We start from the raw sequence: 24,804 nt of genomic DNA on the forward strand, positions 1-24,804 counted from the left end.
CTGAAATGAGGATGATCGTACCTACCACACAGCACCATCGTAAGGTTCAGTAACATGTCCAAAGGGCTTAAACCAGTGTCCAGCACCTAGTAAGCCCCAAATAAGTGTTTGCTATTTTAGGGACTACACAATAATTTGTTCAGGATTTTTGCAGTTGTATTCATGAGTGATTTTTAGTTTGTAATTTTTCTTCCTCATAAATAACCTTGGTACCTTGGGTACTAGGGTTTTGCTGAACTTATAAAATTAGTTGAGGGCTGTTTTCTCATTCTCTATGCTCTGGAAGATTTTGTAGAAGACTAAAACTATTGATTCCTTGAATACATGCTAGAACTCACCTGTGAAGCCATCTGCCTCGAGGGTTTCATGTGGGAACCATGTTCAATTTAAGTTCTTTGATGTTTACAGGACAATTCAAGTTTTGCATGTGTTGTATATTTACTTGGGAACTTATACATCTAAATTTTCAATATGTTGTTGTAAAGTTATTCATGATGACTAGTTACTATCTTTGAAATGTCTGCAGTATAACCATGAGGTTTCTGTGTTCACTCTTGACATTGGGTGTATGTGCCTTCTTTCTCTCTCTCTCTCTCTCTCTCTCTTTTTTTTTGATCATTCCAACCAGAAATTTGCTAATTAGTCTTTTCAGAGAGCTGACCACTGAGCCTTGCTGATCTTCCCTATTGTACCTTAGCTTTTTACTTTATTAGTTTCTGCTCTGTATTATTATTTTCTTTCTACTTAATGTCTGTTTGATGTTCCTCTCCTAACTTCATAACCCCATTTACATTACTAGTGTATACATTTGAGGAGTAGAGTTCCCCTTAAATACTCTTTTGGCTTCAACCCACCAATTGTGATATGTAGCACTTTTATTACTAGTCAGTTCAAACTATTTTATAATTTTCACTATGATTGCTTTTTTTGAGCCGTGGGTTATTTATTGGTACATTTCTTAATTTCCAAGCATATAAAGATATTTTATTTTATTTTATTTTATTTATTTATTTTTTTTTTTAAAGATTTTATTTATTTATTTGAGAGAGCGAGAATGAGAGAGAGAGAGAGCATATGAGAGGGAGGAGGGTCAGAGGGAGAAGCAGACTCCCTGCTGAGCAGGAAGCCCGATGCGGGACTCGATCCCGGGACTCCAGGACCATGACCTGAGCTGAAGGCAGTCGCTTAACCAACTGAGCCACCCAGGCGCCCCATATAAAGATATTTTAGTTATCTTTTTATATTTTGACTTTTAACTTAAAAGTGTTCATCAAAGAATTTATTCTATATCATTTCAGTCTTTTGAAATATGTTGAGGTTTGCTTTGTAAGCAGGTGTAGGGTAATTTTTAATGGACTCTGTATTCTTGAAACAAACGTGTAGGTGTTGGATGCAGTATTTTATATACATCCATTAAGTCCAGTTAATGAATCCTGCTGCCCAGGTATTACGTATTTTTACCGATTTTTTGTCTATCTTTAACTCTCCATCAATTGCCTTCTTACTTTACACTTTTTTTTTTTGTCCTGACAGGTCTATATTGTGTTTTTGTTTTTGTTTTTGTTTTTGTTTTTTCTCTCTCTCTTAGTTCTTGCCTCCTTCTGAATGATTTTTTTTCTTTTTTGGTCATTCCATTTCCTCTACGCTACTAATTTGATTGAGTTATTTTTGTGGTGCCTAAAATTGGAGTCTAGGTATTTTACTTTGGATCCCACAAGGCACTGGTGAGGGTGTGGGAAAGTGACAGAAAGAAAGGAGGCCAATCAGGCTCCGTTCATGAACCAGTTACTGCGGTGGGCAGCTGGGACTCACTCCTGCTGGGACCTCTGCGAGAGTGCAGAGAACATGTTATGGCATTTCTATTCCAGGAGCGAGGAAGTTGGCATAATTATTCAGCATTTCTCATCTGTCACTGGGTGAGGGCCTGAGGACTGCTGCATTAACTCCCCAGCTTTTCTGACTTGCTCTGTGTAGGGGCCAAACATACTCCTACAACCAGAGAAAACCCTCAGGCTCAGGTCCTTGCAGTAGAAAAATGTTGAACAGGCATGGCGAGTGCCAAGGAAGTATGCGCAGTATCCCATCATCTGTCGGGAATGACAGTATGCATTGTTAACTTATCAGTCTAAAGATAATCAATACTTTTACCCTTCCTGGATAATTCAAAGATCTAGAACACTTCAACCCCATGTATTTACACTCCCCTGAAATTTATAGGCTGTTGCTATTGTGCCTTTTAATTCCATCTTGCTTATTTTTAACCACATATGACATTACTTTTTAAAATTTTTAAAAAGGTTTTATTTAATTATTTAGAGAGAGAAAGAGAAAGAGCATGAGTGGGGGGAGGGGCAGAGGGAGAGACAGAATCTCTAGCAGACTCCATGCTGAGCGCGGAGCCTGACGTAGGGCTCAATCTTACAACCCTGAGATCATGACCTGAGCCAAAATCAGGAGTCAGACCCTTAACCGACTGAGGCACCCAGGAGCCCTATGACATTATTTTTTTATACGTCTATTAGAATCACCCACAAGTTAGGGTCCTTACTGGTTCTTCATTCTTTCTTGCATCTCAGGCCTTGATCTTTTGCGCACTAGCGTTGTAGAGCTATTTTCTCATGAGGTCGTGACCTAAGGTAACAAAGCAAATACATTATGAGCTGACCACATGGGAAGAAGAGCTACCAGCGGCCCACGCTTCCAGCTGTATGGGAGTGGCATGCTTTCTTGACTTCTTCCATTTCTCCCTCCTTCCCTCTCTTTCACTCTCCCTGCCTCTCCTCCCCCGTTTTTACTTCCTTCTTGCTCTTCGCTCCTTCCAGAGGCTATTGCTTTTGGAACTATGTCTTCACTCCATTTTGTCCACATAAGAAGATTGCCTTTCCAAGCCAATGCCCAAGACATTATCAAGTGTTTTGCTCACTGAAGCCTGTTGGAATCACCGTGGAATAGAGTTCCAGTAGGAAGACCACTGGAAAAGCTGATGTGCCCTTCAATGTCCATGAGGACACCGTTGTAGCTCTGCTCAAGGACTGCTCTCATGTTCACCACCAGGATATTCAATTGTTCCTGAATTCATATTCAAAAGGAAAATAAGACATCCAGGGACTCCAAATAGTAAGGATAAAGCAAGAAGCATTTCGTATATACATCTTTCTTAGACTTGGGATGTGAAGTTCTGTTTTTTTAGCCGCAATTGCTAGGAAAAGGATTTGAGGGTTTTCGGTTAATTGCTTCTCAGAAAAATTCCACAGTGGACCATTGAGAAAGAAAAAGGGAAAATGCAGTTTGGGATAATGAAATAAACCACACATTTAAATTTTTGTTTGAACTGTTCAGGATCTGATTTAAAAATCTGGTCTTTGTTTTATGTGATTAAACAGTTTGTTTTCATAGAGTCTATGTTAACCTTAAAAAAGGGAAAAAAAAGCTTTTCTTTCCAGAAAAGCTTCCAGAGGCTGTTGATTTTGGAAATATATTTTCACTACATGTATATTTGTATATTCATGCATTCATAATTATAACAGACATTCATGTGCAGTGGATAGAGGGCCAACATGGGGAACAGATTTCAATCTACAGTGAAATCTGATTCTGACTATAAATCTTGGCAGCTTCTGAAAAGGGTAGGAAAAAATTAATGACGGGATGAGGGGGCAAGGGATACTATAGTATCAAAGCCACATATAAGCTATATAACCACTATTTTCCAAAGTCCCCTGTTAAACTGACCCATGAGTGGGAAGAGGGTACGTTTCCCAAGGTAAGGATTCAATGTAAGGGAAACTATGGTTTAAATTTCTCATTACCTTGAACAGAGAACATTGAACAGAACAGATACTATTAAAGAAAACCAAATTACATCACCTTAACACATGTCACTTTGGCATTTGATTATTTTGAATTAAAGGCATTTAAAAAACCAGTAGGCCCAAGAAGGACACTCTGATCCTCCTTTTTCTTCCTGAAAGCAGGAGATAAAAGTCCCATATGAAAGGTACCCTCCTTGTTCCAGGAGGAAGGAAGACATTCTTATCACCAGAGACAGGGAATTTGGTGCTAAGAAATCTGTACACATGAACCCTATTAAAACAATCCTTACCCTCTTAGTTACTTATTTATCATTTACTACCCTTAGGCCAAACCCTTCTGTCTTGTCAATTCTTCACAGATTGATTGTTTCCTTGTCTAAGGGTATAAAGGCTTCCTGCTCTGGTCACTTTTTTTTTAAAGATTTTATTTATTTATTTGACAGAGACATAGAGTCAGAGAGCACAAGCGGAGGGAACGGCAGAGAGAGAGAGACAGAGGCAGAGGGAGAAGTAGGCTCCCCACTGTGTAGGGAGCCAGATGCGGGGCTCAATCCCAGGACCCTGGGATCATGACCTGAGCTGAAGGCAGATGCTTAACCATCTGAACCACCCAGGCGCCCCTGTTCTGGTCACTTCTTGAGGTCTTCATTCTCTTGTGAAGCCTCCCATGTACATGTAAAATATTAATAAAATTCACACGCATTTCTCCTGTTAATCTGTCTCATGTCAGTTTAATTCTCAAGTCCAGTCAGAGACCCAAAGATGGGAAAGGAGAATTTTTTTCCTCTTCTATATTATTATCATCCCAATTTTATGTGCCAAACCTGAGGCTTTCAGATCTCAAAAGTTAGTTTTCCTAACCGCCATTGTCATATGAATTGTTGGTGGCAAATCAGGATGGCAATTTTTGTCTTTTGACTTTGAATTCTGGATGCTTCCTGCTGGAGATACTCCACTACCCAGGTAGTTGGGAGAAGCAGGGTCTATCAGCCATGGTGTCTCCGAGCCACTCACAATGACACCTTGTATTGATTCCACATCCTTCCCGTCTGTGACTTGACTTTTGAAGGTCCAACTGTTGCAGTAATCTGAGATGATTTGTCTGTTCCATCTAAGTCCCTATGATGGGCAGTCTCACTACCACACAGATCTCTTTTACTACCCCAACATTTACTGGAAAGTCTCAATGACCCAGACTGGACCAGGCAGATTCTCTCTCTAAGGAACTGGATTCAGACCATGCACACCCAGTTGGCCAGCTGCGAGGAGATGGGTTAGAAGATTCTGTAAGGTCAGGTGCAGAGACCAGCATTGGGAATGTTCTGAATGGAGCCACGTGTAGTGGATGAGTAAGAGAAGCCAGTTTGCAGAGAATCAAGGCCCCTAGCCCTCCAAAGAGAGACAAAAAGAAAGAGAAAAGGAGGAAGAGAAAGACAGAGAGAGAGAGAGAGAGAGAAATTAGTTGCCTAATGAATTTCTGGTTCATGAGACCCAGTTAGATACCCTGCAGTGTGTTTCCACTATATTCTCCTATTAATAATTCCTTTTTCACTTGAACGTCTTTGAGTGAGTTTCTCTGGTTTGTAGCCAGATGGGCCCTTGCTAAGTCATCACCCGGGGCATATAGGGTACTCAACTGTGATTGCGTTTGCTGCAATATGACAATAGTCAACTAATCAACCAGTGTTTAGAACACTTCCTAGGTAGGTGTGATAGGCAGGGGGCTGAGCCATAGTCCTTGATCTAAAGATGGTTTTGTGTATCATTCACGTGAAGGCTAGGTTTGGGAAGTAAGATTGACACAGACAAAACCAGGAACAAATGCATGACATGACAAAATCAAGGGTTCGGCTGGGTGAGCTAATTCTAAGGGCAATGTGAGTCCAGACAAGGGAATATAAGGATTTCTTAAGGGAAGTAAAGCACTTAAATTTCATCTTGAAAGGACCGTCAGGATTTGAATGGATTGAAATGAGTGGGGAGGCTTGGGGAAGAGGTGGTTGCCAAATGGGGAGGACTGGCAGCTACTGGGGAGCTGCGGATGCACAGGGAGGGGAGTGAGGGGCATGCAGAGCACGAGGAGAGGGTTACGGGAATGTGGCCTGCCCAGACATTGGAGGAAGCCTCATCCAGGTTTTTAAAATTGCTCCTTTACCCTCTCATCTGCGATTCCTTCTTTAGCCAACGTTCCTTAGCCCTAAAGACATTTCCTAATCCTCTTCTTTCCTCTCTTTCTTCATGACTGTCAAAAATTTAAACCATTCCTTGTGGGTCTCTTTTGGATGAATCATTACAAGAAGAATGATGGTGCTGTGGGGAAATGACCCACTGCTCTAAACTTAGTGGTTCTTCTATGAGTTAAATGATTTCCCGGACGAGCTCAGATGATTCCTCCAGCACTTGAACTTCACCCCTTGGCTGAGAATTGCATGCAGCTCATGACCCTCCCCTTACCACATGCACATTTCCTAGGCACTCTTGCCCAAAAGTTTCATCACCTCCTAGAGCAGCCAAAACATTCTTGGTGTATTTCTGTTAGTGTTTAACCAAATGTTGGTCCCTAAGGGGTGGGTTGAACTAACAGAAGAAAGATTGAAGCCTGAGACTTTAAAAAGACAATTTTTGCAGGGTGACTCCCTGGGTTCTGGAGGAGAGGGAGGGAGGGTAGTGGACACAGGAGCGAGCCACGATGGAACCTAGCTTCACCTCCAAGGACACTTACCTGAGACATTTTAACCCTCGGGATTACCTAGAAAAATATTACAACTTTGGGTCCAGACACTCTGCGGAAAATGAAATTCTCAGGCATCTTCTGAAAAATCTTTTCAAGATATTCTGCCTGGGTAAGTTCATGTGTTATCTGTGTGTCTCCCCAGCAAAATGTGAGATATGCAGATGGAGTCTCAGGGCATGGCTGGGTTCATGAGTAGTCATTGCTAAGTGACAGTCCTTTTGGCATTACTCATTCATTTAAAGAGAATGAAAACCAATGTGTTTTTTGGGTATGGATATTTTACAATTTACAGTGTTTTTATATGCATGATCTAATTTGGGTGTGCAAAGGGAAACAAGAAGGCAGGAGTTCTGTCCTTGATTTCACATCAATTTGCTAGGTGACCAGAGCCAGCCATTTAACCATGATGGGCCACTTAAGAAGTGAAGATTCTAGTACTTACTCTGTTTCTAACTCAAAAGAATGTTGTGAATGTGCATGAAATAAAAAGACCTCCCAACATATGAAGAATTGGATGCTTTTTGGAGAGAGACAACTTAAAAAATTTTAAAAACAAATTTAACTTTCCCCAGAAGTATTCCTTAATAGTTTTTACATTTTCTGTGTAGCAGTCTTTCTGGATCAGGGGTCTGGACACCAGATGTACATCTTTTCTTCCTTCTCCTACACCTAAAAATATCCCAGCAGCATGCCTCCAGCCAGGATTGGGGAATGGAAAATGCAAAGATGTTAAAAAAAGATTTTGAGGGATGAGGAGTGAGTAGAGAGATGGTCTGTTTTTGGGGCTCTCTCGCACAGTTCCAGCGAAGATCGTGCATATCAGCTCTGGCTGCCGTCATATGATGCCTGATCCCCTTTCCTTGTTGCCTCCTCTAAACCAGATGGCGTGAAGGGGGACCTCCTCATCGACATTGGCTCTGGCCCCACCATCTACCAGCTTCTCTCTGCTTGTGAATCCTTCAAGGAGATCATTGCCACCGATTACACTGACCAGAACCTGCAGGAGCTGCGAAAGTGGCTGAAGAAGGAACCAGGGGCCTTTGACTGGTCCCCAGTGGTGACCTACGTGTGCGAGCTTGAAGGGAACAGGTAGAGAAACCAGGGTCTGCTTCCCGGCTTTCGGACGGTACCTGAGTGACGGTTCATTTTTCTGAACCAAGAATTATCCATAGTGCCCAAGTTAAAAAACAAAGGGAATAGAGAGAGCCCAGAGAGAAATCCAGATGGAGAATAAGGAGAGAGAGAGAACGAGCCAGAGGGGAGTGGGAGTGTGTGCACGCACGTGCGTGTACCAGAAAAGCAGAACGTGCGTGAAGACACAGGAGAATTGAAGAGATGGCCACTGAGCCAAGAGGAGACAAAACCTTCCCAGGACAGTGTGGGGGTGCAGCGTGCAGGTCAGGTACCATGGGACAACGACACAGGACAAGGTCAGGGAAGAGGTGAACCCGGCTCCTTACCAGCAGCTTTGGGGTGTCAGGGCTTGCCCCCCAGAGCCATCCTCCATCCCAGTGCACGGGACTCTGCCACGAGGGCAGCTAATGCTGACATCATCAGACACAACAAAAAGCTGACTAGGTTTTCAAACTGGGATTAGCAGCATAAAGGAATTATCTGTAAAGAATTTGTTACTCCCCATCCACAAAAGTCAGAGCTTGACATAGTCACAGCTAATGACCAACAGCTTAGCCTACCCCGTCTACGGGTCAGTTTATGCAAATGAGTCTTGTTTAAATGATTAATTTCTCTCCACACGAGAACTGGTCAATAGCCTACTAGCCAGAGGTGTCCCATTCTGCATTTCGCTTTGTCTCTCTCTTCTCCTGATGTGCCTCCATCCTCTGGCGATTGCCCTGTGATGGCTCAGCCCAGTCCTGCTGTCCCTCCAGCAGCCGGAAGTCTCTGCTGCTATGCATGTTGCCGAGGCCCCACAGACTCCTTTGCAAACTATATCAAAAGACCGCTTCAAAATTCCTCTTCCGATCCTGCTGGCCCTGTCTGCTACTTCTTATATGCTCAATTATTTCTACCTTTCTGTCTTTTTCTACCCCCTGCTCTTACTGATTTTTTTTTTTTTTTTTTTTTTGGTACATTTTCTCTTTCTCCACCCTCTTGCCCATGGTTTATTTTTTACATAACCCTTCCCCATTCCACTTCTTCCTGGGTTTGCACCCCCACCTTTGCTCATATATTTTGCTCATATACTAATCTGTATGGGACAGCATCCTCTGTCTTTCCTTGTCTTGTTGCTCACAATGGGAAAGCATACCTGTTTTTTTAAAGATTTATTTATTTTAGAGACAGAGAGAGAGAGAGCACACGGGATGAGGGGCAGAGGGAGAGGGAGAGAGAAACTTAAGCAGAGTCACATTGAGCATGGAGCCCGATGCGGGGCTTGATCTCCGAACCCTGAGATTGGGACCTAAGCCGAAGGTAGACACCTAACCGACTGAGCCACCCAGGTGCCCCCAAAGCATACCTATTCTTAATGAACATATCCCATGTTTTGGTCAGGAAAGGGCTCTGACTTCCCAGCAAGACAACCCCCTTCAAGAAACAAGTGCTGACACTTTTTGGCTCTTGGTTAAAGGAACTAGCATGAGCATGTATGATGTGCCACATAGTCCTAGCTACTGGGATAGACTGTTGGACAAGACAAGGAAACCTCGAGTCTCCTAGACCTTGTATCAGGGAAGGCAGGCACATGTCAGATCACTTAGGGCTTTGAGGCCAGGCTAACAATCCTGTACTTCAAGTGTGATGAGAAGGCATTAGAGGTGTAACTGGGAAAGTGATGTGACCCCATTTACATTTACGAAGATCTCTTTAGCTGTTGTGTGGAGAATGGATTGGAGGGTTTAGAGGAGAATGAGAGATGCAGAAAGGAGACACTTTAATGTAAGGTAAGAGATGATGGTGGCTGGGACCAGTGGATTTGTTGGTGATAGAGAGAGGAAGGTGATTTTAAGATGAATTGTTGAGATAGGCTGGATAAAAGTTTGGTAATGATTTGTCTTGGGGAATGATGACAGGGAAGTCTCAGGGATGATGCCCATGTTTCTCAACTTGAACAACAGGAGGAGTGAAGTAATATTCCAGAATCCCAGAGGCAAATGTAAAATCATGTGATCTTAACATGTCCTAAGGAGTATGTCTACCTCCATACTCTTCTTCTGGAGTGATGGTCAATTCATTTTTCTATATGTGCACTTAAATTTGATTCTCATCACTTCACCAAATGTGCTTATTCATGAGTCAGATTCTCTTCTGAAACTAACTCTAAAGCCTGCTTCTATTTCTTTAACCCCTTCATTCTCTTTCCATGGTCTGCTGAATTCTAGCTTAGTTGGAGTATTCTAAACTTCATATTTGTTTTCTTACATGTTGTTGCTACACTGTCTTATTGATAGTCAATGTGGGTTGTCCAATGTAAGTTATCAAGGTGACTCATTGTTTATACAATTCCTTATAATATAGTATGAACAAATAGGAATTTCATATTTTGTTTCCCGATTAATGTTTTTGCTGTATGCGGAGTCACTAAACTTCCACTGGGTTTATGCTGGTCTTTTATCCCTTTTACCAGGAAAAGTAAGTCTTGAAATCAGATAGTGTAAATTCTCCTCCAACTTTGTTCTTTTTCAAAATTCTTCTGGCAATTTTAGTGTCATATATATATGACTTTATATATGTATATATATAATATGTATATTATATATAATTATATTTTAGTAAAATAATATAATATATATTATATATTAAACATATAATATATTTAATTTATATATTATATATAATACATTTAATATATAGTATATTTAATTTAATATATTTAATTGGAGTATAATTAACATACAGCATTATATTAGTTTCAGGTATACAATATAAAGATTCAACAATTCTATACATTACTGAGTGCTCATCATAAGTGTGCTCTCAATCCCCTTCACCTGTTTCCCCCATCCCCCCTCCCACCTCCCCTCTGGCAACCACCAGTTTGTTCTTTGTATTTAAGAGTCTGTTTCTTTTATTTGTATCTTTTTTTCTTTCTTTGTTTTGTTTCTTAAATTCCACATATGAGTGAAATCATCTGGTATTTGTTTTCTCTGTTTGACTTATTTGACTTAGCATTATACATTCTAGGTCCACCCATGTTGTTGCAAATGGAAAGATCACATTTTTATGGCTGAGCAATATATACATCACATCATTATCTGTTCATCCACTGATGGACACTTGGGTTGCTTCTCTATCTTGGCTACTGTAAATAATGGTGTAATACACGTGGGGGAGCCTATATCTTTTCAAATTAGTGTTTTGTTTTCTTTGGGTAAATACCCAGTAGTGGAATTACTGGATCATATGGTAACTCAACTAATTTTTTGAGGTACCTCCATACTGTTTTCCACAGTGGCTGCACCAACAGTGCATGAGGGTTCCTTTCTCTCCACATCCTTGCCAACACTTGTTATTTCTTATCTTTTTTATTTTAGCCATTCTGACAGGTATGAGGTGATATCTTATTGTGGTTTTGATTTGCATTTCCCTGATGATTAGTGATATTGAGCATGTGGTTCATGTGTCTGTTGGCCATTTGTATATCATCTTTGGAAAAATATCTATTCGGGTCCTCTGACCATTTTCATTGGATTGTTTCTTTGGTGTGGGGTTGTATAAGCTCTTTATATGTTTTGGTTATTAACCCCTTATCAGATACGTCATTTGCAAATAACTTCTCCCATTCAGTAGGCTGCCTTGTCTTGTTGATGGTTTCCTTCACTGTGTAAAAGCTTTTTTATTGTCATTATATTTTGATATAAATTTTAGAATAAACTGGGGTGCCTGGGTGTCTCAGTCACTTAAGCGGTTAAGTATCTGCCTTGGGCTCAGGTCATGATCCCAGGGTCCTGGGGTTGAGCCCCCTCCTCAGTAGGCAGTCTGCTTTTCCCTCTCTGTCTGCCCCTCCCTGCTTGTGTGCGCACACGCTCTCTCTCTAATAAAATAAGTAAAATCTTTAAATTTTAGAATAAACTTGTCAATTTCTTTCAAAAAAGGCTGCTGAGACTTTGATAGTGATCTTTCAATTTACAAATCAGTTTAAGAGAATGGACATATAGAATCTGCAGTCCATAAACATGATCTATCTCTGTATTTATTTAGGACTTCTTTAGTTTCTCTCAGTAATGTTTTGTAGTTCTCATATTTTGTATATATTTTGTTAAATTTTTCCTGTGTTTTATTTTTTAATGTTATTGTTAATTTTATTTTTAATTTCAAATTTTAAAAATTTGCTAGTATATAGAAATATAATTGATTTTTATATACTGACTTTGTGTCCTGTAACCTTATTGACTTCACTAATTAAGTTTAATAGTGCTTTTTGTAGATTCCGTAGGTTTTTCTATGTACACTCTTATATCATCTGCAAATAAAAATAGTTTTACTTCTTCTATTCCAACTATAGGCCTTTTATTTATTTTTTTGGCCTTATTACACTGGCTAGGACTTCCCTAACAATGCTGAATAGAAAAGATGAGAGTAGACATATGTGCCCTTTTCTATATTATAAGAAAAAATGTCCAACGATTCATTGTTAAGTATATTTACTATAGATTTTTCAGATATTCTTTGTCAGACAAAATTTATATTTTTAGTTTCTGGGGAGTTCTAAATCAAATGCTGAATTTTGTTGATTTTTTTGGAATTAATTGAGATGGTCATATGACTTTTCTCCTTTATTCTGAAAATGTGAATTATATTGGAAGATTTTTGAATGTTTAAATCTAACTGGCATATACCCATTGGTTAAAGCAGTATCCTTTTTATGTATGACTGGATGTGATTTGCTAATATCTTGTTAGGGATTTTTGCATCTACCTATATGAGGGATATTGAGCTATAATTTTTTTTTCTTGTAATATGCTTAGCAGATTTTGATATCAGCATGATGCTGGATTCATATAACAAGTTGAGAATGTTTCTTCTTCCTCTATTTTTTGAAAGTGTTTGTGTATTATTAGTATTATTTCTTCCCTTTTTTTTTAAAGATTTTATTTATTTCTTTGAGAGAGACAGAGAGAGAGCACAAGCAGGGAGAGGGGCAGAGGGAGAAGCAGGCTTCCTGCTGAGCAAGGAGACTGACCTGGGGCTTGAGATCATGACCGGAGCCGAAGTCGGACGCTTAACCGACTGAGCCACCCAGGCACCCCAGTATTATTTCTTCCGTAAATGATTGATAGAATTCACCAGTGAAGCTACCTGTACCTGAAGTTTTTTTTCATGTGTGTGTAATTTTTAAAATTCAGAATAGTAGTTTTTATGGGCTATTTGGATTTTCCATTTCTTTTTTTTTTTTTTTTTTAAAGATTTATTTATTTATTTATTTGAGAGAGAGAGAATGAGAGACAGAGAGCATGAGAGGGAGGAGGGTCAGAGGGAGAAGCAGACTCCCTGCCGAGCAGGGAGCCCGATGCGGGACTCGATCCCGGGACTCCAGGATCATGACCTGAGCCGAAGGCAGTCGCCCAACCAACTGAGCCACCCAGGCGCCCATGGATTTTCCATTTCTTCTTTGTTTTGATAAGTAGTATTTTTCAAGGAATTTATCTTACTCATCTTAGTTGTCAATTTTATTGTCATAGATTTTTTTAAACAATATATCTTTATTACTCTGTTAGTAATCTTCCTTCTTTCATTCTTTTTTTTTTTTTTAAGATTTTATTTATTTATTTGACAGAGAGAGACACAGAGAGAGAGACAACACAAGCAGGGGGAGTGGGAGAGGGAGAAGCAGGCTTCCCGTGGAGCAGGGAGCCCGATGCGGGGCTCGATCCCAGGACCCTGGGACCATGACCTGAGCCGAAGGCAGACGCTTAATGACTGAGCCACCCAGGCAACCCTTTCTTTCATTCTTGATATTGGCAATTTGTCTTTTAAAAAATATCTTCATCAAACTTGTTAGAGATTGACCAATTTTATTAATCTTTTTGAAGGACCAACTTTTGGTTTTGTTGATTTTTTTCTATTGTCTGTCCATTTTCAATTGTGTTGATTTCTGCTCTTATTCTTCTTATTTTCTCTCTTCCATTTACTTTAGTTTTTATATGCTCTTATTTTTCTTGCTTCTGAAGATAGAAGCTTAAATAATTGATTTCACACATCTCTTTCTTCTAACTTAGCCCTTTAAAGCCATAAATTTCCTTTAGAATTGTTTCAATTGCATCTCATGATTTTTGATATGTCATATTTTTATTATTATCCACTTCAGCATATTTTCTTAATTTTTTAAAAGATTTGTATATTTATTATTTGAGAGAGAGAGCATGCACGGGGCAGGGATGGGCAGAGAGAGAGAAGATAGAGAATCTCAAACAAACTCCCCTCTGAGCATGGAGTCCAACCCACAACCCTGAGATCATAACCTGAGCTGAAATCAAGAGTCAGACACTTAACTGACTGAGACACCCAGGTGCCTCACTTCAACATATTTTCTAATTTCCTTTGTGATTTCTTCTTTGACCTGAATTATTTAGGATTGTGTTGCTTAATTTCCAAAAATTTCAGGATTTTCTAGATATTGTTATTGGTTTCTATTTAAATTTTACTGTAGTCAGAGATTGATTTTATGGTCACCATATGGTCTACTTTGGTTAACAATCTATGTGCTTTCTACATTGAGAAGAATGTATATCATCCTGTTGTAGGCGTGGTTTCTATAAATATCAATTAAGTCAGGTAGATCGATAGTATTTTTCAAATTTTCTACATGATTTTTTGCTTATCAATTACTGATAGAAAGGCATTAAAATCTCAAACTATGATTGTGGATTTATCTCTTGTTCCCCATCATTCTGTCAACATTTGCTTCATACATTTTGAAGCTTTGTTACTACCTGCATATATTTTTAGGATTGTTTTGTCTTCTTGATTTAGTGACCATTTTATTATTAAGAAATATCTCCCTTTACTGCCAGTAATGCATTTTGTCTTGAAGTCTACTTTGATATTAATATGGCCACATCAGCCTTCTTATGCTTGGTGTTTGCATGGAGTGGTAGATAGCCTCAAAGATGGCTCCCAATAATCTTCACCTCAAATATTCATCTCTTGTTTAATTGCCTTCCTTGGGTGTCCATTTGATTTAGTGACTAGATTCTAACATGCAAAATGCAGCAGAGTACTGGGACATCAATCCTGAGATTAGCTTACAAAAATACTATGGCTTCCTTATTGGGTGTTCCCTCTCACTTGCTTGTCTGGAGTGAGCTTGGAAGCAAATTTCCCCCCACTTGTACCTGCAGGTGAGACTGAAGACATGGCCAACACTGTACCTCATGAGGGACCTTGCATCAGAGGTACTCAGCTAATCTGTGCCCAGATATCTGACCCACAGAAACTAGGAAATAAGTGTCATTTTAAATCGCTAAGTTTTAGGGTAATTTATAATGCAGCAATAACTAATAGACATGGTATATCTTTTCCACCCTTTTGTTTTCAACCTATGTGTGTTTTTATACTTAAAATGTTTTTCTTGCAAGTAGAATGTAGTAGGTCTTGCTTTTCAATCCAACGTGATGATTTCTGCCTTTTAACTGGATTCTTTAGTTTACTTATATTTAATGTAATTACTGATAATGTATGATTGAGTCTAAATCAGTCATCTTGGTATATATTTTCTACTTGTCCCATCTGTTTTATTTTTCACTTATTCCTTTGTTCCCACTTCTCCTTGGTGTAATAATGTTTGGTATTCCATTAGTATAAATATAAAGATTTTTAGTATTCCTTTTTATCCTCTCTGTTGACTCTGATCTTTTCTATTGACCTCTTTTGTATTTTGTGTGAGTGTATATATGTGTGTGCATGTGTAATTTTTCTAGAAATTTCGGTATGTATTTTTAACATATCTATTATCTCATGAGCAATGTAGGATATTACAATAGTGTAATTCCTTTAACCCACTCTTGCCTTATGCACTTGTCATATATTTTACTTCATATATACTATAACATTATAATACACTGTTATTATTTTTGCTTTAAAAAGTTAGTAGTGCTTTTATTTTTTATTGCTTTTTTTTATTGTGGTTAAAAAACATACCATAAAATTTAGCATCTGAACTATTTTTAAGTATGTAGTTCAGTAGTTTTAAGTATATTCATATTAGTCAGTAGTATTTTAAACAAACATATATAAAGTCCTTTATATTTATCTGCATATCTGTCCTCTCTAGTATTCCTCATTCCTTTTTGCAGATCTAGACTTCTATCTGGCATCACTTCCTTCACCTGAAGAACTTCTTTTAGTATTTCTTAAAATGTAGGTATGCTGGAGACAAATTCTCTCATCTTACCAATGTCAGGTAAGAATCAGTAATTTTTTTCTTCCTCATAATATGAGGAACTTAACAATTTTTGATACCCAAAGTCCTTCTGTCATCTCTCTCCCCAGTGTTTCTTGTTAAAATTGGAGATTTTAGGGATGCCTGCGTGGCTCAGTAGGTTAAGCATCTGCCTTTGGCTCAGGTCATTATGCTAGAGTCCTGGGATCGAGCCCCATGTCGGGCTCTCTGCTCAGTGGGGAGACTGCTTCTCTCTCTCCCTCTGCCCCTCCCCCCATTTGTGTGCTTGCTTGTGCATGCGCGCTCTCTCTGTATCAAATAAATAAAATCTTTTTTAAAAATTGGAGATTTTAAATCCAAATATTGTAATTTAATGCATCATTTTCATATTTTCTTTCAAGATCAGTTTGGACATTTGCTTTCAGTTTGTAATCATATTTGCAATTATGTGAACATTTTAATTTTATGTTCATTTTATCTGATTTTTCTAGTTGTTTAGTATTTAATTCTGGTTCATCTTTTGGTCCATTGAATAGGCCTTCAAAATAATGTTTTCAAGAAGAACACACAAGTGGCATTTTCTAAGCCCGTGTATATTGGAAACATGTTTTTGTTGCCTTTACATGTGAACAACACCATAAAATTGTTTACTATTGCCTAAATATTTCTCTATTTCTGCCCCCGCTCACTGGCATTTGGTAAGAAGTTGAGAGGCTACTTTCATATGCCATTTTAACCTATAAACCCCTTACTTAGAATTTTATGCTAGCCGTAGTCTTCAAACTGAAGATAATGTTCCTAAAAATAAATGTAATTTCAAACCTCTTTTTTTTTCTTCTATCGACTCGGTGATTCCACAGAATGAAACTGGTATTAACTAGGGAAAAAAACCCTGTAGCTCTGAGGATTTGGGCAATATTCAAAATTATTGAATAACTAAGGAATTCCTCAGGATTTATAGAATTTCAGGGAAAGTTTATAAAAGAGTTTTTCAGTCAATCAGACAATATACCTTTCTGAGGTCCAAATCACGTCAAAAAGGCTTTTAGAACTTTCTTCTCAATTTCCCTGGCTATCACAAGCCTTTCCATCTCATTCAGAAATGAACCCTTAAAATCTAGCAAGATACTAAAAACATTGCTGCTTATCTCATATCTCATGCCAGAGTCGTCAGCTTGTAACAATTGGCTCCTGAGAAACTGTCCTTTCCCAATCACTGTTCGAGTAAGCAACTGTATTTTTTGGCAGTAAAATTCTGCATTCTCACACTTATCCTTGTGCTAGATCCTGTGGCTTCAACTATTTTGAGAATGATAGTGATCCCATTCAACTTATGTCTTTCTTGCATCTTCAAGTACCTCTATCAGCCCACAACCTATTTCCTTTGAGATTATTTTTTCTTTATCTGAAGCTCTTTCTTGTGCTGCCAAAGATAATTTGAGCCGTCTCCTGTTCCTCGGCCTTTGCTGTGGACGCATACATTTAGATACCACTCATTTTTAAAACTATCCAAGAAGTTGTAAGCATTGGTACCAAATTCTGGCTTCACATTATTTATTTATCAAGTCAGAGAGTCACATGCTAAAATATAAATTATGACTCCAGCACGAGACAAGGAAAATGAGCGTTTACCTTAAGAAGTCCTAGAAACGGAGCTGATGAACCTCTGGGTTCCTGGAAATTGCAGCCCATGCCCTGCCTTGTGGTCCTCAGACTAAGCAGCTTCCATGTCACCTGGGAACCTATTAAAGAATGCAGGCTCTCAGGCCCCACTCCCCACCTACAGAACAAGAGAATCTGCATTTTAATGAGATCTGCAGGGGATGGTATGCATTTTACAGTTTGAGAAATACTGGTGTCTAGAACAGAGCTTCCCAGCAGATATACCAGGAGGTGCTGGTGAGTGGGAATGAGTTATAGGTATGCTCTGCAAGTTCTCCTCAGTCCTCAGGGCCGCCAGGAGGGTTCTGGGGAAGCTGGAGCCCCCCACCCCCACCATGCCTCTACAGAGAGCAGCTCTTCCACCTACCTCCACATGCCTGACAGAAGGAAGCTTGAGCACCTGTAGAAGTGAAGTAAATGCTCTCTGTACAAAGATTCTCATGTCTATTTAAAAAAATGTTTGCCTGTTGCCCAAAATAGACACACTTGGGCCACATATGTCCCACAGAGCTATTGAACTTCCTCTACCCTGAAGCATCTCTATATTTTCATGTCTTGTAAAAGATTGATATCCCTTCTCAACTTCGAGATCTTGATGGTCATGGTGACATGTGATACCTAGGAAAAGTTTCTCCCTTTTAAAAGCATGCCTTTCTCTTAGATGTTCTCCCTGCATTCTCTCTCTGGGAAAATGCACAGGGCAGGCTGAGGAAATTTCACCTGGGCATTTCCTTCAAATTGTAAGCATTTCTACCCAGGTGTCCGAATGTGCCCCAAATAGAGCTATGATCTTCCCAAATTTGCTCCATTTGCTCTCATCTCCCTGGGTGTTGCCATCATCTGATTACTTGAACAAGCCAGAAGCCTAGAAGCCAAACTTGCCTTCTCCCTCTCAGTCATGTTCTGTGAGCATGCACCAAGCTCTGTCCATTTTACTTCTGAGTTTCTCTCAAACCAGTATATGTCTTCCAATATCTTCTATCCAGTCTATTTTCCTGGTTCAAGCCACCATCCTCTCCCTCCTAACTCTCCTTCCACCTCCACTCTTGTCCCAAAGTGATCGCCTCAAAATGTAGATCTGATTGCATCACTCTGTTCCTTAGCACCACCCCTTCATATCTTCCCATGAACAGGATAAAAAGGATAAAAAGCAAAATTCTTAACACGGTCCCCAAAGATCTGTCTAGTCTGGCACCTGCTGACCCCTATCACCTCCCTTTTCGACCATGCTCTGCTTTGTTTTCTGAGATCCAGCCTCATCGGCCTTCCCTCCTCTTTCCACCCACCATATGGCCTTTGTATGTGCTCTTTCCATTTACTGGGATATCCTCCTCCCCTCCCTACTCTCCATGGCCCTAGTGAACTCTCGTTTATTCTGTCCCTGCTTACCTGACTCCATTGTGGAGAAGCTTTCATTGATACTTCAGACCAACTCTAGCTTCCAACATTCCTTTGTTGGTGCCATGTCCCTCTCCTTCCTAGCGTTTATCACAGTATTAATTTGTCACTTTTGTGGATGATCATTGGATTAATTCTTTCTCCCCTCTGCCCAAGACTGCTCCAAAATGTAATCCCCACAACGATAGGATCTGTTTCTTGTTTGTTCTATCCTGGGTCCCCACTGCCCAGTACTCTTCCTGCCACATCACAGAGGTTCAAAAAAAATTGTAAAATAAATAACTGCATGCCTTTTGCTTCCCAGCCTCTCCCACCTGAAATGTCTGTTTTTCACCTGATTCACTGTGGCCTGTACCAAAGGCTTACTAATGATTATTCCTGGCTCGTACAGTTCTTACTTTGGTATCCAAGCTTATGTAGCTTTTTATATCCTTCACACATTTTGCTGGTTCTCCCTCAAGAGGGCCTGCTCGAACCTCTGGGGACGGGGCTTTGCGGAGTGAGTGTCATTGAAAGATCTCATCCAGGGCCTTCTGGTCCACCAGCTGCCTTGCAGCCAGAGGGCAGGAGGACCCTCCTCTGAAGCTCAGAGTAATTTCTTGGGGTGTGGGAATATACTCTCACCAAGCACTCTTCTCAGGAGCCCTACTCTGTATCCCCTCCCTCCCCAGCTCCCTCAGGCTTCATGGATTGCATATTTACAGAGGAAATAGCTGCCCTTTTTCACGTGTGTTGGAAAGAGCAGATCTTCAGACCTAGAGAAACACTCACACTGCTGTTAGCTTCCTGTGGAACCACCTAACACCTTTCTGGGGTGTGTTGATTCCCTACCCCTTGAGCTGAAGGCCAGTCCATTTCCCTGGGCGTTCGAACAGTGCAGGCGCTCAGAAGCCCTGAGACGGCATCTTGGCACAGCTACCTGGGCCACTGAGTCCCCCAGTGTTTGCTGTGTACCCAGGGACAAGCAGGTCTCCACGGCAGTGGGTGTTTCTAGCCAATTTCCCTCTCAAATTGGCACATTCTCCATGAGCTTTCTAGACTTTGCAGTGTGTCTCGCTGTTTGGGAACAATTTCCATCATCAACTGACTGGCAAGGACTAGTTCTGGGGTAACGCGTGTCTTTCAAATAGCTTAACACACAATAGGGCACAGAGATCCAACGTGCTTCTGACGTCATCACTTAAATATACAATCCCGCGGTGTTCCCAATGTAGAGGATCATCTTGAAACACGTCCAAAAACACACCCTAGTTTTCACTCCTTGGGCTTTTTCTCTACCTTCGGCTATCCATATGTGCTGATAGGTTATTTGAATTTTTCTATTCTAGATTAATTTACCATTCAAATCTGTGTTTCACAGACTTCCATAATGTTGAATTGTTATTTTTTATTCTTAAAATGTTCAGTCAAATCATCCATGTTCTAGGAGGCTGAGTGGCAGCTTTGTAACTGATTTCCCTGCTTGTAGAATCCCTGTTTGCCCAGGATTGAGAGGGGTTCCCAGGACATGGGATTTTCAGTGGGAAAACCGGGAAAGTCCAGACCAATCAGGACAAACTTGTCACCCTACTACCATTTTACCCTTGATAGGAGAGTAGGTAGACCCAACCAAAGGTAATTATCATTCCCTGTCTCTCCTGCTTTCTTGGCTGGTAGGAATTTCCTGAAGCCAATACCTTGCTAAGCTACTTCTCTTTCTCTCCTTAGTATAAACAGCTTTCCAAGATAAAATTAACATCACATGTGATTCACCCATTTAAAGTGTGCCATTGGATAGTTCTTAGGATATCCATGTAGTTGTGCAATCTTCACCCCAGTTCTGGAACATTTTCATAACTTCCCAAACAAACCCTGTACCCACTGACAGTCAATCCCATTTCCCGGATCCTCTCCCTGTTGGCAACCATTGGTCTGCCCCTGGTCTTTGTAGCTTTGCCTTTTCTGGACATTTCATGTAAATGGAATCATACAATATGTGGCCTTTTGTTTCTGGTTTCTTTCACTTAGCATCCTGTTTTCAAGGTTCTTCCATGTTGTAGCATGAATCAGCACTTCATTCCTTTATACGACTGACTATGATTCCATTGCATGGGTATACCACACTTTATTTATTTCTTCATAGGTTGATGGACATTTGGATGGTCGCCATCTTTTGGCTATGATGAATAATGTTGCTATAATTACGTGCAATTTTTTGTGTGGGCATATGTGTTCATTTCTCTTGGAATTCCTGGGTCATGCGGTAACGCTATGATGAACCTTCTTTTTTTTCTTCTTTTTTTTAAATTTTATTTTATTATGTTATGTTAGTCACCATACATTACACCATTAGTTTTTGATGTAGTGTTCCATGATTCATTGTTTGTGCATAACCCCAGTGCTCCATGCAGAATATACCCTCTTTAATACCCATCACCAGGCTAACCCATCCTCCCACCCCCCCCTCCCCTCCCCTCCCCTCCCCACTAGAACCCTCAGTTTATTTTTCAGAGTCCATCATCTCTCATGGTTCATCTCCCCCTCCGATTTCCCCCCCTTCATTCTTCCCCTGCTGCTATCTTTTTTTTTTTTTTCTTAACATATATTGCATTATTTGTTTCAGAGGTACAGATCTGTGATTCAACAGTCTTGCACAATTCACAGCGCTCACCATAGCACATACCCTCCCCAGTGTCTATCATCCAGCCACCCCATCCCTCCCACCCCCTACCACTCCAGCAACCCTCTGTTTCCTGAGATTAAGAGTCTCTTATGGTTTGTCTCCCTCTCTGGTTTCATCTTGTTTCATTTTTTCCTCCCTTCCCCTATGATCCTCTGTCTTGTTTCTCAAATTCCTCATATCAGTGAGATCATATGATACTTGTCTTTCTCTGATTGACTTATTTCGCTTAGCATAATACCCTCTAGTTCCATCCATGTCATTGCAAATGGCAAGATCTCGGGGGTTTTTGATGGCTGCATAATATTCCATTGTATATATATACCACATCTTCTTTATCCATTCATCTGTTGATGGACATCTTGGCTCTTTCCATAGTTTGGCTATTGTGGACATTGCTGCTATAAACATTGGGGTGCACGTACCCATCAGATCACTACATTTGTTATAATGAATCTTCTAAGGAACTTCCACCAGACTGTTTTCCGAAGTAGCTAGACCATTTTATATTCTCCCCAATAGTGTGAGGAGGTTTCCATTTCTCCATGTCCTTGCCAACACTTGTGATTGTCTGTTTTTTTTACTATAGCCGTCCTAGTGGATGTGAAGTGGTATCTCATTGTTTAATTTGCATTTCTCTGATGGCCAAAAATGTTGAGAATTTTTTTCACATGTTTATTGCTAAACCTCTTAAGTGGAAAATTATAATGTAAAGGATGTTTATAAATAGCTGATTTTGCACTGGGCTTAAGATTTTTTCTTAAAGATTTTATTTATTTATTTGACAGAGAGAGAGAGCAAGCACTAGCAGGGGGAGCGGCAGGCAGAGGGAGAGGGAGAAGCAGGCTCTCCACTGATCAGGGAGCCCGATCCAGGGCTCGATCCCAGGACCCTGGGATCATGACCTGAGCTGAAGGCAGACGCTTAATGACTGAGCCACCCAGGCGCCCCTGTTTCCACATTTTAAAGCCATTATTGCCTGATATGTATCGGTCAAGTGGCTGCTATGTTGTAGTTTGGCAGAGGAGACAAGTGTAATAATTAATAAACAAATAAGTAGTAGTAGTAGTAGTAGTAGTAGTAGTAGTAGTAGTAGTAGTAATAACAAAAAATGAGCCAGGCACTATTCTAAGCAGTGGAGGAAGAATAATTCCAGTCCATGGGAGAAGCAGGCAGTAAGTACTTTCATTATCATTTTCATGTTATTACCTACTTCAGAAGGAGATTTAGCCCAGCACAGGGTAACATGGTCACATTCATATGCTGAAAGGGTCCTCTGTGTCTCCTTTCTCCATTTTTCCAACAGGGATGTCCCCAAGGATATACCACTTGGGACGACCCTGCCATTTTCAGCCCCGACCAAAGAGACCTGGGGTTTTCATGAGTACAGCGTGGCAAGTGGTGTTTGTTGGTTTGTGTATTTCAGAGCCAAGGCGCTGGAGAAGGAGGAGAAGTTGCGGTGCGCGGTCAGGCAGGTCCTGAAGTGCGACGTGACTCAGAGCCGGCCGCTGGGCACCGTGTCCCTGCCCCTGGCCGACTGTCTGCTCAGCACGCTGTGCCTGGACGCCGCCTGCCCAGACCTCCCTGCCTACTGCGCAGCCCTCAGGAACCTCGGCAGCCTGCTAAAGCCGGGGGGCTTCCTGGTGGTGGTGGACGCCCTGAAGAGCAGCTACTACATGATCGGCGAGCAGAGGTTCTCCAGCCTCTGCCTGGGCCAGGAGGCAATAGAGGCTGCCGTGAGGGAGGCTGGCTACTCCGTTGAGCGGTTTGAGGTGATCTGTCAAAGTTATCCCTCCACCATGTGTGACAATGAAGGGCTTTTCTCCCTGGTGGGGCGGAAGCTGAGCAAATCTGTATGACCCCTTGTGGTTGCAATTAAAGCAATTCCTCTCTCTGGCCCAGTTAACTTTGGTCCTTTGTTCTAACTGCCATGGTCACTGTGCTGAGTTGAGTCTAACGGCTCATGCAGGACAGGGTGGGCGCAGTCAGTCAGTGGAGGAACAACTGGGTGACCACTGACTCTGTGCTTCCCATGTGGGCTACGGGGACTCAAAGATGAGCAACTGGAACATCCAGTCTTCGCTACCCATGATTAGAAAAGAAGACCTCCTTTTCCTTAAGCACCCCTAGTTCTGACGGCTCACGCCCCCACACACCTACAGAGCAGTGTCTGCGGGGATGAGCTCTCTTTCCTACGGGGCCCGCTGCTTCCTTCTCTCGGGAACATGCTTCTCCTGTTCCTCAACAATTGCCTTCTCTGGGGACCCCATCCTCTGCTGGGGCCCACTGGTGCCACCACCACGTCTGAGGATCAGAGAACAGCCGTCCCCTTCGCTCCTGGGTCCCAAGTGTGGGGCAGGTCCTTCTCTTATTTCCTTTAACACACAAGGCCAAGGCTGTGACTTCTACCTGAAGAGAAGTTTAGGAGTTAGCAAGAGAGGTAACAAGCACTGTCTCACAGCTGCTATTAGAAACAGGTATCTTCAGAGCTCACATCCTTAGAGGGTTCTGGAAGGTAGCCTTTTTTTTTTTTTTTAAGATTTTATTTATTTGAGAGAGAGAAAGAGAGCACCAGCTGGGGGAGGAGGGGCAGAGGGAGAGGGAGAAGCAGATTTACCGCTGAGCAGGGAGCCTGACACAGGGCCGGATCCCAGGACCCCAAGATCAGGACCCGAGCCGAAGGCAGACGCTTGACCGACTGAGCCACCCAGGCGCCCCTGGAAGGTAGCCTTTTGGCATAGCTCTTGGACAAGCATCTATTTGGAGTTAGGCTTACCTGCCCATGGCATGTCTACCTTCCCTGGTTCCCAGGCCCTATCGCCATGATGCTCTAAAACAGAGGTGGACAAACTATGGCCCATGAGCCAAACCCAGCTTGCTGCCTGTCTTGTGAGGTTTTACTGGGACGCAGCCATGGCCGATCATGTATGTGTTGTCTGTGGCTGTTTGTGCACTATAATGGCAGAGTTGAGTAATTGTGACAGCAACCGTCCGTATGGCCCGCAAAGCCTAAAATATCTGTTACCTGGATATTTACAGAAGAAGCTTGTCTACCCCTTCCCTAGAGAGAGGATTGTCCTCGTCCGCCAGGTCTGAGGCCCGTCTCTCCAGTCTGTTTCTCCTCCCAAGATTTCCCTCTCCCCAGGATTACTGACAGAGGACATCGCTGCTTCCCACAGGGAGATTCCTGCCTTCCCCC

General features: G+C 41.2%; 1 protein-coding gene across 1 annotated transcript; it reads left to right on the top strand.

Moving 5' to 3' along the window:
• Nucleotides 1–5,989: 5,989 nt before the first annotated feature.
• Nucleotides 5,990–23,507, top strand: NNMT (nicotinamide N-methyltransferase). The gene is made up of 3 exons (XM_032428159.1): nucleotides 5,990–6,655; nucleotides 7,428–7,635; nucleotides 23,032–23,507. Exons 1-3 carry the CDS (start codon nucleotides 6,502–6,504, stop codon nucleotides 23,462–23,464), a joined length of 795 nt encoding a protein of 264 aa, XP_032284050.1. The 5' UTR covers nucleotides 5,990–6,501; the 3' UTR covers nucleotides 23,465–23,507.
• The last annotated feature ends 1,297 nt before the right edge of the window (nucleotides 23,508–24,804 follow it).

Source organism: Phoca vitulina, unplaced genomic scaffold, assembly GCF_004348235.1.
Source record: "Phoca vitulina isolate PV1807 unplaced genomic scaffold, GSC_HSeal_1.0 scaffold38, whole genome shotgun sequence".
Lineage (NCBI taxonomy): Eukaryota > Metazoa > Chordata > Mammalia > Carnivora > Phocidae > Phoca > Phoca vitulina.

Coding starts and splice junctions, on each gene's coding strand:
- NNMT (XM_032428159.1), top strand. CDS start 6,502: ATGGAACCTAGCTTCACCTCCAAGGACACTTACCTGAGACATTTTAAC. Junction 6,656..7,427: donor TTTCAAGATATTCTGCCTGG/GTAAGTTCATGT, acceptor CCTCTAAACCAG/ATGGCGTGAAGGGGGACCTC. Junction 7,636..23,031: donor TGCGAGCTTGAAGGGAACAG/GTAGAGAAACCA, acceptor TGTGTATTTCAG/AGCCAAGGCGCTGGAGAAGG.